Raw genomic sequence first — 15,538 nt, forward strand, 5'->3', positions numbered from 1 at the left:
TTGTAAAAAAAAAAAAAAAAGAAAAAAAAGAAAGAAAAAAAAGAATACAAAAAGAAAAAGAACATTATAATCAACTCTACGCCCTACACTTTAGAGTAGCTACATAGCTTTATAGATGCAACATTGGATGACTGAATCTAAGGCTACAGACCACATGTTTTTTTCATATTTTTTTTTCTTCTCCATTTTGTATTTTTTTTAATCTTCCTTTCTTTTTGAAAGTAAATACACCAAACCAGTTCAGTAGTCAGTGACACGTCGCAACATTGATTGGTGGCAGTATCATACAAACATATGCAACACTAGTCCTCATAGTCAGCAAGAGAGATAGAAAGGAGGAGGGGCTAGGAAGGGGAGATCCTCTTGGTTGCTGATGGATAGTTTGTCTTTATCTATCTGTCTATCTTATACGACAAAGTTGTGTAAACTAGTTATTACTGTCACATCAGCACTTTTGCTTTTCACAAACAAATTTTTTTTAACTCACATTTTCACATATTTTTTGTTGTTGTTGTTGTTGTTGCTATATCTCTCTTTTTGCATGTAGTTTTTTTACATGTAGTCTTGATTCTCCACATGCTGTGTGTAGGATGGTACAGTACTGGGGCAAGGCCAGGGCCAGCTGTGTCTGCTTCAGGAGGAAGGGGGTGGGGGGGTGGGGGGGGTGCAGGGGCTGGAGGTGAGGGTGGGGATGTTTTCTCAACTGTGTCTCTCACATCTAGGCTACTTATTGTCCATTAGTCACGACTGCAGCACACGGCCCAGTCTTCTCTGAGCAGTCCTAGTGTCCGTCCTCAGGACCTAGGTCCCTGGAAGGTGGGGGGGGAGAGGGGGCAGGTGGATTGGGCAGCGGGCGTGGCAGGGGGGAGGGGGGCAGAGACGGAGCGACTTTCAGGGGCAGGTGTGCTTGGTCTTCATTAACGGTGGAGTCAGGGGGAGCTGCTGAACTGTACCTCAGCTCCTAATCGAGTTGGGGAAGAAGAGGGGAGCGGCCCACGTTTAGATCTCCACTGGACTCCAGAGGAGCGCCTCTACATGGGCTGTGCTTGGCAGGAGAGAGGGGGCTAGTTCAGGAGGAGACCAGGTTCGCGTGGCTCCTTTGTTCCACGGGTGGTGGTGTTGTCGTTGACCATGATGGATCCTGGAATGTGTTACAGAGAGGGGAAATAGGGCATTCTGGGGATGGGGAGAGGGGGTTCACCGGGCAGGTAGTCAAACATCAGGCCAAACGGGACATGGGGAGCTGCAGGAGACGGGGAAGAGTTCAAGTGTCTGGCACTTTGCTCAGCGTCCAGTGACCATCACATCAGCAGGTCCGTCCCTCAGTTCCATCCCCCCGGGAACCGTCCGCACAGGACACAAAAGGTTCCTTTTATTGTTCGCCTTGTGTGACGTTCCGATGGTAGTATGTTTATTGTGTTAAATAAAGTCTTTGATATAGTGTGTTCCTTTATCAGTTGTCCTTCATCCTCCTTAACCGTCATCATCATTATCCTCCTCCTCCTCCGCCTCACCATCACCTTCCTGCCTGGTTCCCGCCGTGTCGTTAGTCTCTGTTACGAGCGTGTGCGTCCAGCCTCTCAGATTCGGCTAGGTTAGGGTTGTTAGGGTGGTTACCATGGTTACGGTCGTTAGGGTTGAAGGTCAGCGTGGATTCCAGGGTCGGGTGGCTTTCCTCCTCTCCTACCCACAGATGAACTACGGCCAATAAGAGAACAGACGAGGATTAACATCCAGCCAATCAGTGACCAACACAGCTACACACACCGTCACACTGTCACTGTAACTTTAGACCGTTAAAAGTTCTACAATCTACAGTTACACACCACAGTAACAGTGAAACAAGTAACATTAAATGGATATAAGAATTTGAATAGTTTTACACTTTTTTTTTTTTTTCCCTCCAAGCAAGTTTGTCTGCTAGATTACTGTGATGACTCTGCGATCATAAACTGAAGAAAGCAATTATATTACAAAAAAGTATGAATCTCAAACAGTGAGAGGCGCATATCTCTAATTGAGTTCCTCTGCTATTGCGAGAACTAAATAACACGATCCATGTTTTCCTTGTGCACCTTCATTCCTTCAACAACTTTGAGAGAAATTCATTTGGCAATAAAATCTAGTGAATACTTTCCATGTCATGTTCTTTTGAAGTGCCATTATGAAACTGACAAAATGAAATTAAAACATGTGCTTATTTGACTTTGCGCTCGCATGAAAAGGAACGCTGCACGAAATGAAATGAAGAGTCATTGCCAAGCATGGGGAGCTAATAACAGGATAAACCATCATCCCTTAGATTTTCAAAATAGCAATAACTGACACCTACTCTCTCCACGTTAAACACACAATCACACCGTCAATTTTCCGACCAGAAAGTGCATTACTTAAACACTTCTCTAAATGACTTGCATGCCAGGCAGTCTTAAGAGTAGACCGAGTTAGCTAAAGATCATGTAAAAAGCTATCTCTGTTGTCTGATGTGGATGCTGGGAGATCTGAAGATAGGAATGGTGGATTTAACAAGCGTGACTGGAAAGATTAACTAGACCCTAATTCACACTGGAGACATTCTTAGTCAGACACTATGACCATATTAAAACCATCATCCCTTCGGCGATGACACTAATGACACACATACAACTCCTTTAATCTCCTCAAAGAGAGACTTCTTAATTCCATCTCTGACTCACAGTATTCTGGAGTTTAGAATAAAGGCTTGTGCTCTCTGGTGAAGTGCTCGACTGCACTTCCACCACTGGGGGGCAGACTGAGCCTGTAAATGGTCTGCTGCACGGGGCTACAGCGTCTGGCTGGTGAGGTCTCTGGGTTTATGCATTTACATTTGACAATCACTCCACCATTGTCACTGGTCTGAACTAGTCAGCCGTCACGCGTCAATCATGTGCAATCACCTGTTTGTCTTTTGATGGAAGTGGTTTTGTTGTTCTCGTTTGATGGAAAGAGAGAGAAAAATGTAAGATTACAGCTAACAGTGTATATTTGTACTATCGTTTAAACCAGTATATCAAATCTATTCTTTTTTCTTCTTCTCCACAAAGAATAGAAAGTGTGTGCAGTCCCAAGGGCGTCTGCTCCGAGCGATCTCTCTTTAAAGAAACTTTCGGGTAACGAGAGACAGATTACGCCCCATATTTGATTTTCACTGTTCATTAACTAAGCCACCTGGAATGTTTTTATTTAAGCATGCCGCTTCGTCTCCCCAAACAACTGGCAGGGCGAGCAGGAGAGCTTTCCTAGCCAACTTTATAGATTCCTCATAACTTCCGCTCACAGTTTTTAATTTCCCAGCCGGACTGGGAACAGATGTAGCACTGCAACACTTTGTTGACATTCCACATGCTGTGCCATCTTAAAAAAAAAAAAAAAAAAGAACGAGCAGTGCAGATCACAGAGCGGTGATAATGATGAGGTGAATACTGAAGCCGTTCATGTTTAAATCTGGAACGTTACTTTATCAGATGAAGTAACGAGGACCAGGCCTCTCCCTGATAAGATATATTGTCTTTGTGGATTGCGAAAAAGACAGAACAATACATTTGCTCATTGACATATAATCTGTAATTTAATCTAAAAAAAAAAAAAAAAGAACTTGCATGACAAGTGATCCATTTGTGTTTCATTTTTTAGAGAAACTATGTTGTATTCATCATCCAAATGCACTATTGTAATAAATAAACTCATTGTGCTTGCGTTAGCCAATCACAGTAATGAAGGGCAAGGGTGCCCTCTTCTGGCCAAACATGATGTAGCACCCTGTGCAGCAGAGGCCCCCATAACCAAGACATATGGTGAGAGGACACATAGCTGCAGGATGCAGCCAGTGTTAATACATGTGTCATGCTTAACAGAATGGATAAATGAAAAGGCAAGCTTGAACAATGGCCTTTCACCAGGCCCAGAGCATGTGTTGCAGACTGCCTTGGGAAATACTACTGGGGTGTGTGCGAGAGTGTGAGAGTGAGTGTGTGTGTGCACTTGAGCCTCCAAGCTGCTTCTCACCTGCCATGAATATATTACACCAACAGTACAGTCACAGCGTCTAACTGCTGGTTACGAAAAGAAAAGCCTTTTTATTATGATCAGAACATACGACTCTTTCTGAAGCGCTGGCTTCTATGTAGTGAACGCTAGCCTGCCCTGACAGAACCATTGAAGGTGACTGAGGTCTTTTCCCCCTCTGCATCCGGGCCATGCTGCACAAGTGTTGTTTTTGGCAGCGGAGGGGCTCATTGTAGGGGCCAGTATTTATAAATATGTAAATACGCCACAGTACAGCAGAGACGCCCCAGTGCAAGGAAGTGCACCCCAAATCATATTTTTAGAAGGTTTTAATGAATACAGGATGTTTATGAATACCATTCCCTGTGATTCACAAAGACTGGAGGAATCCACATCCACCCAGCCACCACCAACCCCACCACCTCGACACCCCCACCCCCAATTCCCTCAAAGCACCAATAAAGAAGAGAGAGGGAGAGGGAGAGAGAGAGAAAAGCACATTTGTGGCGAAACACAGCGGGATCTTGGTGTTTGCGTCTGTCTCTCCTCAGATCCCTATTAGATGGCAGACGGTGGTGTTATAAGGTGCACAAAGAGAGACAAACTCCTACATGGAGGAAAGGTGCAGGGAACAGGCTGCTCGCTCCGCCACATCAAGGCACACACACGCGCACACACACAGAGATGTGTTCTCATTTTTAGGTAAGTTGTAACTACAAAAGAAGAACCAATATGTGCAATAAGAGAGGAAAGGTAGTTATTCTGTCGCGTTTGATACTGAGATGCCTCGCGTGCCAATACAGGGTAAACTATTGTTATCGGGTGCTTCGATTGGCTTTTAACATGTTTCCCTATTTCCCTAGTTACTGTATGTTTCCCTATTTCCCTAGTTACTGTATGAGACATGGGAGTGAAACGGAAAGACAGGGAGAGAAAGACATACAGGGAGAACAAGAAGACACAGGGAGACACTGCAAAGACAAGGCAGACAGAGATCGAGATAGTCAGAGAGAGAACGAGGTCACATTAGTGAATGAAGGAGGCAGTGGAAGTAAAGAATGAGTGCCCTCCATCTCTGTGGAAGTCTTTTCCAGGCTAAGATGGCAGAGCAGATAACACCTCCACAGAGCAATTTAAGCCCAAACACTCTCATGCAACAATCTGTCTTCTCTCGCTGCCTGATAGCGTTTTTCCTCTCTTCCCCAAATTGCTTTCTTTCATATCTAATTATATTTGCTAATGATCTTATAAGAGAATAATGGAATGTGCTTGATCTATTACCTTTTTTTTCTTCTCTCAATACATAAATACAATGTGGAGGAAATGGCTGCTGAGTTGGAGGGAAATATGCCAGGGGTTTTAATGTTTCTGATGAGTGCACTGAACCTGGGAGACAAGACATTAAGCAGCACAAAGCAGAACACTAAGGTCATTCCTCACATTCAACATGCTGTTCTCCCTCCTCTCCCACTCGCCTCTACACACACCGGGCTTCAGCCTGCATGGCACGCAGGCTCCCTTCCCCTTCACTTACAATTAAAACTGAAAAGGAAAAAAAAACAACAACAAAAACACGGAAACATGTTTTATGAGTGGCACAAGCTCCAGTGGCCGACATTCTCTGCCGTCTCCTGAGGGACCCTGTAGAGGGAGAGTGGTGGAGGTCATCAGAGTGGGGCCCTGGTAGCTCTCTGGTTAAGTGTGGGTGCCATGATGCTGAGGAAGCTGAGGCCTTACTGGACGGGCTCAGGTTTGAATCCCACTTGAGTCATTTCCTGCATTCACCTCACTTTTCCTTGTCTCCCCCTTCATGGATCCAAAGCAAGCAGAAATGATCTGCTGCATTAAACTGTATCTTTCAACAACAAAAAAAAGCCCACTTGAAATGTATTTTCAGCATCTTCTTGATTGTATTTGACAGTGTGGTCAGGTTTTTCTCATTAAAATTAGGCTACAGTTTTGTTTGTCACATACATACGTAACATGTTATGTCACTTGTCTTTCTCCAAATATTTGAACATTATGGACATTTGAATAGAATTGACACAATAGGTCTGGAGATGATAACGTTAAACAAACTGCCGCAAGGCTGCAAGCACATTTCACAATTTCCCAAGAACAAGTACCCTCTCTAGTTTAAGATGATCTCAATGTATGATCAGACCTTTTGGAGGCCCAGTAGGGGTAGGTGACTGTGGCACTATAGCCAGGGGCCCCCAGCCCATGGGACCCCGGCCCTTGTATGAGAAGAGGCTGCGAGGGGCCCTCAGAGAAGACAACCTCCATAGTGTCTGAACTATGACTTGTCTTTTGGCTGCTGTCTGTTGTACACCAGCTGGGTAGCAATTGTTTCTCTTCATGTCTCATCTCTCATCTCTCTTTTAGTTTCTCCTCTCTTCCACTCCCTTCTCCCGTTCTCTCTCTCTCTCTCTGCCTCCATTTCTCTTTTCCTATATATCTCGCTCTCTCTGTAGTAATGAATAGAGCAGCGTTTCTATGCCAAGCCACACCCCCTCGTCCCCTCTTAAGCCTCTCCTGCTTTCTTCCTCCATTCTCTCCTCTCAGTCTCGTTCCCACCGGCCCCCTGGTTGGCCACGGTGTGACAGACGTTCTAAACCCCCGGTATTAACGGAAGGAAACGCCGTTCCATCTCCATTTGATCTCATAATCATTTCTGCTGAAATGCTAATTAGCACGCTCTCTCACCCCCCCCCCCCCCCCCCCAAGCCCTCCCTCCACCGGCCATAGAAGTATGAATACTAGAAACGATGTGCTCTCTCTCCTCCACAGACATGTGTCCACCAGCAACACACAGTTTCCCCTTCCATTTCCATGACACATTTCCTTCACAATATGTGCAATCTTATGCATGTGAACGCACACTCACATACACACACACACGCACGCAAACACACACACTCACTCGAGTGGCGACTGCTGTCTGTGATTCTTTTCAGCTGACATAATCCTGATTGATTCGTTCAGCAGATAAAAACTCAGTCCACTTCTGGCCTTTACAGGGGGAATATAATACCAGTCTTTATTCAGTAACAATGTAGCATAATGGCGATGGAATGTGACCAAAAAAAGGGGCCACGTCTTAAATGCGTGTGACACACTGAGCTTTGAGCACAAGCTGTAGCCTAATGTCCAAAAAAAATACAAAATCATTAAGCCTAGATTACCCAAGTGGTCTGGCCCTAACAAGGTCAAATGAAGGCTGACAGAGGATCTTGCTTCTTTGTTTGTGTCCTCGGTTTTATGAATTTCTTTGGAGGGTGCATTTGAAGTTTTAGGATGAAACCACCCCCGCCCTCGACACCCCCCTTTCCCACCCCCACCCCGAGCACCACACTAAAAGGAAGCTTTTGTTTGGTAACAGGAAGAGGTGAGGTCATCACAGCTCATCAGGCTTCATTTGAGTATGAATCATGCTTTTTATTCGACAGACCTCTAAGTGGGGGGAGGCCGGGGCCTGGCTGTGCTTACACTGAGCGCACACACATCCTTCCTCCCCTCAAAGAGGGATAAAGAGGCTGGGGCTGGGGCCGCTTGTTATTGTTAGTGTTCCTGTACTGAGAACATGTCGGAGGCTGTCTGCTGTACTCGCCTGTATGTCCACAGGGCCATGGGATGAGGACAACCTCCAAACACCTGTGTTGAACTATGGCCCTGCCACACAAAGGCAGGGAGACACACACACACACACACACACACACTCACTCACTCACTCTCGGAAGGAGAGCACCATTCAGGCTGTAGTGACACTCTGTAGTGACTTGATGAAACAACATGGAGATCCAGCAAGGGCCTCTAGCAGGCTTGTCTTGTATTAATTGTCTGTGCTAATCTGCCTGCCTGGGGCTCCCAGGAGTGTGTGGTATTATTCTCACCAACGTTGCTGTACCGCCATATCTGGTTGCTAATTTAGTGTGGCGTAAACCTTCTGTGGGGAAACAGCAGCAGTGGAGCATCACTGTGTGTGTGTGTGTGTGTGTGTGTCGACCTGGGACACAGTCTCCTCTGAGGCAGCTGACAAGTACACTGTCTGTCACTACCGAGAGAGGGAGAGGGGGAGGGAGAGGAGAGTGGAGGGGGAGAGAGGGGTCAGGGAGATGGGGGGGAGAGAGAGAGAGAGAGAGGTGTCAGAGAGAGATGGGAGGGGGAGGGATGATATGGAAAGAGATGCGTGCAGGCCGGCGGGGTGATTCTTTCGTGAACTTTTAGCATCGAGTTGAAGAGAAAACCTTAAGTATGCACTTCATCATTTTCTCCTCTGTCTGGGGCTTCCACAAAACGGCTGTCTTACCTCTACAGTGACCATGGTTCTGGATCACTTGAGATTGTTGGACGGATGTGCACTAAACAAAGAAATGTCTCTGTAAAGGCTAATGAGAGTGCACAACAAGTATTTGGTAGAGTACGAGACAGGTCACCTATAATCACATCAAACATAAGGAGCACTCTCTCGTTTTTACTCTCCTCTTTCTCTATCTGTCTCTCTCTTCCTCCACATCTCCCCTTCCCTCTCTCCACTGCTCTCTCCTTTTTCTCTTTCTACTTTCCTCCCTCTGTGTTGATCTTTCCGGATGATTGTCCCTCTCCTCTCCTACATCACCACAGTAACTTGGTAATGGAAAATCACGAGCACCTGGCTCCTTTTTTTTACATGGTTTCAGCGTCTTCTTTTGGTCTCCCCAGATTCAACAGTTCCTGCTCTAACATCTGCTACTTCCTCTTACTGAGTCTCAATTAAGACAGCAGCTCTCTGAAACATGCACACACACACATTTATGTTTCTGCTTTTCAAATATGGTGTTCACCGAGACGGGAGCCAAGAGGTCTGCTGAAAGTGCTCAGAGGAGATGTTTAGAAAGAGGTCAAAGGGTGAAGAGAGATGTGAGACGTTTTGTCGAACACAAGGGACGGCGTATTTAAGGGAATAAAAAAATGACACGAGCAAACGACAGCAGCTGTAAGCCCCGGCCAAGCAGGGCCTGTGTATGAATTAGCATGTGTCTTTTGAAGGGACCTAAAAGAAGTGGTGATATGATTATGTAAATGTAAACAGGATTTCCTGGCTACTGGAAGCTTTTCGGACCCATTCTCCTTGCAAATCTCCCATTTAAGAAGAATTCCCCAGGGAAACCCCAGCCTTGCTTAGCGGGATAATTATGATATACGAAACCTTCCAAGATCACCCCCCTCCTCCTCCCTTTCCTCTACACTCGCTCTTCCCCTCGTTTCTCTCACTTTGCCTCTTGTGTTTCTCTCCCTGTTCATCTCCTCCTCCTGCCCAGTCTCTGTCCTACACAAGCTTTATATGTTGCCGTATCACTGTGTGTCATTGATGTGTGAAATGCACAGAAAGCCTTGCAACACACACTGCCTGCATGTGGACCCCTGTAGTGTTGGTGGACATGACTTCGGGTCTCTTAGGCCCTTAGAATCTTCCCTCAGTTCTTATCATGTATAATATATTTTTTAGCAGATGCATCCATAGCGACATACAGAGACTAGGGTATGTGAACTACGCACAAGAAGGTTAAGTGACTTGCTCAGGGTCACACGAGTCAGTGGTGGAGATAGGATTTGAACCGGGGGACTTCCTGGTTATAAGTCTGTTTCTTTAACCACTGGACCGCACAGCCTCTATCCCTCTCTCCCGCTCCTTCCCTGCCTTCCTCTATCCTTTCCTCCCAGCCAGTTTTTCCCCCTCGCCTCCTCTGCTGGACTGTGACATGAACAGAAGAATGGGTCATATCTCGTATGACTAAACTATGGGAGCATGTGGTCGAGCGAAGGAGAGACGACGCACACACACACATAGTTGCTATCCCTTAATTACTATACAGGGGGAAAAAAATCAAAGAGAAATCATTTTGCTACAAACATTTCATATTCAGATCTACAATTTAATTGCAGCCTCCGCAGTTGTTTAGCTCTGTATTTATTCACAAGACGTTGTTGGAGAATCAGACGTCAAAGTATTTATGTGCTGGAGTAAGCACTTAGGGCTAGACTCTTTTCACTTGACATGGCCATAAACAGAGGAGATCAAAACTGTACATCTGAGACCAAGACTGCGCTCGGAGATGACAGATTTGGATACGTTTTCCATGAGCATTTGCGGAAAGAAAAAAAAAAAAAAAAAAAAAAAAGGAAAATAATTCTGATTCCGAGAGAAAGAAGAAATCAAAGAAAGATTTCCTGGATTTGACACCCGAGCGTACGATCGCTGAAGAGCATCGCGCAGGGGGACAAGTCCCCCTCAGACCTCTGTACTCTGTCAGCGGAGAGTTGGAGGGTGGGGAGGATAGAGAGGTAGCAGGGTGGGGAGGATAGAGAGGTGGCAGGGTGGGGAGGATAAAGAGGTGGCAGGGTAATGGGGTGAGGGGAGGTTGTGGTAGGGGAGTAGCGCTGATACAAATACCCAACTCCAATCTCTCAGTGTCAGAGAGATGATCTCTCTCTCTCTCTCTCTCTCTATCTCTATCTCTATCTCGCTATCTCTCTCTCTCTCTCTATCTTCCTGGAACGATAATGTGTATTATCAATTATTTATCTCTCAACACTGTTTATGAAGCCCGGGTTGCTAGTTCTAATAAGCTGAGGCAGAACATAATATTGCACACTTCATACGAAGTGTTTCTCCCAATCATTACTTAGTGTGCTCTTCTAATTGAGACCTCATAAATTACCCATCAGGCAAAGTCTGGGCGATGATTGTTCCTGCTCTCGGCCTCTCCAGTGCCCTTGGAGGGAAGAGACAACACCAAAGAGAGTCTCATCTGTGGGTTTGTCATGCCTTGCGAGGAGTCCGGGGGCTCACGAGTCAGGCTGTTGGGCACCAAACCTTCAGACACATGAGGGAGAACGAGGTGCCGTGGAGACGAGCTACACATCAAACGCTAGCAGAGAGCGTCTGAGCTTTTTTGTTGTTGTGAAGACGTATTTTAAAAGTTTCAATGTTTTAAATGCTTCATAAAGATAGCAATGTCAAGTTGTTGTTTTTTTTCATAATCATAATGTTCCTTTAGGAAAAGAAAATGGTGGATATTAAATGGCTTCTTTATCCTCAGTTTACTGCTATCTAGCCTAGTTTTGTTTCCCCCCTTCCCTCATGCAATGTTTTGGCCCAGAAATCCATAACATTCCTTTTGTTCCTGTCGACTCCCAAGGCTGGGAAACTTCAGACATGAGAACCAAGCAGCCCTTTCTCATATCAAACCACAGAAATTTACCTGGGATTATAAGTCATTGACAAATAACCTTGCTGATAGATGCGAACTAGATTTTGTTCAAAGCACTCTGGCAGCCTCAGAAGAGATTAGTGCAGTTCTTATCAGGTCAGCCATGTCGCCAGGGAAATGTGTTTAAAGTCACATTGATTTATTGAAAGATTTCCCAATAAGAAGACATCTCTCGCCTTAGCTCATAGTGTGTGTGTGTGTGTGTGTGTATGAATGTGTATTCTTGTGTGTTTAGGCTTGGGTGTGCGTTCAATATGTGTGTGTAAGTCTGCAAATAATAAATATAAAACGTCAAGCGCTTGAAAACGAAATAAAAAATAAAAAAAGCCCCCCAAAGAGTAGAATTAGAGTAAGAAACTGCCACTTTCTGGCAGTGTCGTCCCTCTCCTTCCCTCCATTTACCCCATGCTGCTGGGCCTGCTGAAAACAGTGATTGTACAGTGGTGAAGCACAGGGGAGTTGAGGAGGACGGATAATAAGCCCTCTTTGTTCCCTGAGGGAGGGAGAGCAGCTTTCATTTTACACCATTACCTTCTTAAGAGCAATTATGAGCTCTCCACGCAAGGCAGTGTGGGAAACACCCTGCCGGCCAATCATAGGCTTCGGTCAAGAGAGGAGAGCCACGCTGGGGGTGGTTGAGATGTTTCATGTCACTCCTCAGATCTGTCGGAGGGAAACAGGGACATAGGCCTCTCTATGTCTCTGTGGTGTTCCCTGTCCCTTGCACTCACCATCAGGTGTCTCTACAGACCTCCCTTTCTCTCTGCGTTCATTTATTATCTGTTTATTATCCGTCTCTGTATCTCTCTTCCTCACTCTCTGTTGCTCCCTCTCTCTCCCTCCCTCCCTCCCTCCCTCTGTCTCTCTCTCCCGCTGTTTCCTTTTAACTCTTGAGGTCAGCCGGGACCCCTGGGCAGCTATCCCAGAATTCCCTGCCTGGTGACGTCCTGCAGAGAGCCTTCTGGACACTCCAGACTGACCGCCAGAACTGCCCCAATCAACCAATCAGAGTTGGCTGCAAGACTCACCCCGTCCGACCAATCAGAATGGTTCACCAGTAACACATGGCTTGGCAAATCCGATTTGAGAAGTCAAAACTATTCCGACAACGTGAAACTCAGGAACTCCCCATACGTGTATGTCTCTTCAGCCGATAATATCACACCTCATTAAGGTTTCTAGAAACTGTCACGCTACTGACACACAGCACGCAGCTACATGCGTGTCTGCAATTAAACGACACAACTTTCCATCCGCGCTAGCGGGGATGACAGCAGGTCTGAGCGATGGGTCAACGATCGCTCTTCACCACCAACCCCCCCTTTTCCCCTTCCCTCCATCTATCTGTCGGAGCGTGGGTGTCGTGACATCAACAATGATCTCTTGTCCAAATGAAAGGCTTTGTGTATTCATCTATAACTGGTCCGCATGCACAGATAACCAGGCTGGCTGACAATCGATACCGAAGAGGCTGAATCAAAAACAATACAGACATTCTGGGCTTCTGCCTCTCTCCGCGCTGAACAAAAGAGATAAAGAAAAGAAGATGGGGGCTTGTTGAAGTGAAAAGAGACCCTGAGTCAGTCAATCCAAGTCTCAATCTTCTACCCCACCCACCCACCCACCCACCCGCCCCGCCCGCCCTGTCATATCAAGCACTCTTATCACAGTAAGAGGAGCAAGTCAACTTGCTTTTATATATAAAAGCTGTATGAAACCAGGCAGTGGTTCAGCTGAAGGGGTTATCGCACTGAAGCAGGAGTGAACTTTGGGTGGCTGTTGGTTTTATGCCTTTAAACAGTGCGGAGGGGAACATGGCTCTGTAGCCCTGAACAAACAGCCCTGGGTGGCTCAAAGCCTGCCAGCCGAGGAACGGATCAAACACACCCACGTTTGGATGCAACAATATCGACAGAATGTCAAGCACAAAAGAGACTGAGAGGGTGGCTCGGGTTTGTACGCGCGTGTGTGTATTCACAGACCTACAAATACAAACAACACTGTCAGTCAATATATGATAACACAATATAACCATCAAAGCCATATGAGGGTGTGTTGGGACAGTCATTTAATGAAGTCCATATTTAAGTGTCTAAAACCACAGGAAACCACAGGAAAAATCATCATTCTCTTAACCATGATCTTCCAAAGTGAATCACAAAGGAGTAAAAAGAGAAAAACCCAGATCAAAAAGAAAAGACACTGCAAAAACTCCATCCCCCAGAAGGCCGTTCTACAGAGGGCTGGACAGGGGTCTGTGTCTCGTCAATTCGTAGACGTGTCAAGAGTCGTCCCTGCGGACGGGGCCCAGACCCACCTGTCACTCACCCAACCACTACCTTTGATCTCCCATCCAGGCGGACACATTCCATTTCCTGTTTCCTGTTTGGTCATGTGGGTCTGATTTAGCGGTTTGGATCAGGTCCGTCAGTCGACCAGCGGGACACTGACCTGAGCCCTTTTAGCAGCCCTCCAGCTGAGAACATCCACCCTACTCCTCCGTAGGTTAGACATGGTGCTACAGGGTGGTAGGAGAGCCTCTCTCGGGCAGGCTGCACTAAAGAGGGGCCAGAACAGCACGTTGGAATGGCCGGCTTCCACAGTCTCTCCCAGTGGCTCTCTCTTACCTCTAGATGGCGCTGATCTTTTGTTTGTGTAAGCCTGTGTGTGTGTGTGTGTTGGTGCATGACACTGTGTGTGAGTGCGAGCGTGTCTATATGCATGGATGTGGGTGTATATTCGCGAGACAATAAAAACATTAATTTGCCCTGAAATCATTCCTGACGTAAATGTAAAATGGTGCCCATTGGTACCCAGTAATGAAGCATGCGCCATCTCGCCCGCTTCTAATTTGACTAGTTAAATGACTCCATTACGTGTCTAACAGACAGAGGCAAATCATTTCTGGTCAGTTGAGGCGCACTTACCCGCATCGCTGTGCTGGACTGGGAAATGTAAATGTAAAGTCCTTTTTCTGTCTGTCTAAGTAGGTCTGACTGTGTGTGTGTGTGTCTGTGTGTGTGTGTGTGTGTTTGTGTGTGTCAATGTTTGCGTTTTAGTCATCTGGTTGCAGTTGCCAGTGAATGTAAAGACAGAAAAGGAGAAGCTTAGAAGGATTTGGGGCAAGACAGGATGCCTCTGTAGTGCTACATCGTTCTCAGGTGCATTTGTAAAATCACAACCTTGTTAAATAATTTCTACTGTCATCAGTGCAGAGAGAGAGAGAGATAAATAAATATGTAGATAGAAATGGAGTTGGAGAGGAAAAGAGAAAAAAAAAATAGATTAAAATATATTGCATTATTAAAGAGACTGCCTGCTGTCCGTCACTGTCATTTAACACGTGTAGCTGGTGAAGGGCTGTCCTACCAGCCACTGGGTGGACATCTGTTACCACACACACACGCACGTGCTCACACACACCTCTACAAATCTTGGTGCTATCACAATTAATTGATTTGTTTGTTTGTTCATGTTGAAAGCTACAACAATGACCCCCCACAAGTGAACACACAAAGACTGACATACACCCACACACACACTATCCCTCCGGAGTAATCTTCCCAGGCAGGTCCTGAAGGGTTTGTCAAGTCTTAACACGTCAGAATAAACAGCTTCACTATCCTCCACTCACAGGAAACAGCTGCAAGTGCAGGGCCGTTTACAACGGTGGCCATTTTCCTTTTTCGACTTTCTTTCTGTTATCCACTCGTTTACAACAGTCGACATCAATCTGTCCCTACATCCCTTCCTCCCATCCTCCTTCTTCCCAAGCCAATAACAGCACCAACCCACTCCTCTGTCTTCCCCTCTTCTCCCTCTGTCCTGTCACAGTAATTGACATGCTGTGGAGAGGGAAGGCAGTTGGTTCTTCCCTCAGCAGTTGAGGAGAAGCGTTCTTGGTTGCCTCTCATTAAGCTGCTCTAAAGCGGGGTCTGTCGGGAGCGCACGTGTGTTAGCATAGCATGCGCTAGGACGACTGGACAGATCGAGCACGACCTTTGGGCCTCGTCTGACACGCACAGAACACGCAGGACTCTGGCGTCCGCGCGGGAGTCCGAACATTCACGCCCCCCCCCCCCCCCCCCCCCGCGTTGAAAGCGGAGCCGCGTCGATGCACGCCGGCTGACTTTGGACGAGCCCGTACGATGAAGAGGGAGTACTGCGTGGCGGCGCAGGAGCAGGTGGACAGGCTGGTGCTGTAGCACACAGCCCAGGGAGACGACGCCGAGGCTCAGGCCAACGAGAAAGTGCCTCTG

General features: G+C 46.5%; 1 protein-coding gene across 3 annotated transcripts in view; it reads right to left on the reverse strand.

Moving 5' to 3' along the window:
• Positions 1–678: 678 nt before the first annotated feature.
• Positions 679–15,538, reverse strand: part of znf536 (zinc finger protein 536) — a 150,204-nt gene continuing 135,344 nt past the window's right edge. For all 3 annotated transcript variants that reach the window (XM_084682861.1, XM_084682862.1, XM_084682863.1), the window contains one exon: positions 679–1,698. In XM_084682861.1, coding sequence (XP_084538987.1) covers positions 1,547–1,698 — 152 coding nt within the window. In that variant the 3' untranslated portion in view covers positions 679–1,546. The remainder of the gene's footprint in view (positions 1,699–15,538) is intronic.

The sequence above is a fragment of the Hypomesus nipponensis genome, chromosome 19 (assembly GCF_054491055.1).
Source record: "Hypomesus nipponensis isolate SF chromosome 19, ASM5449105v1, whole genome shotgun sequence".
In the NCBI taxonomy this organism is placed as follows: domain Eukaryota; kingdom Metazoa; phylum Chordata; class Actinopteri; order Osmeriformes; family Osmeridae; genus Hypomesus; species Hypomesus nipponensis.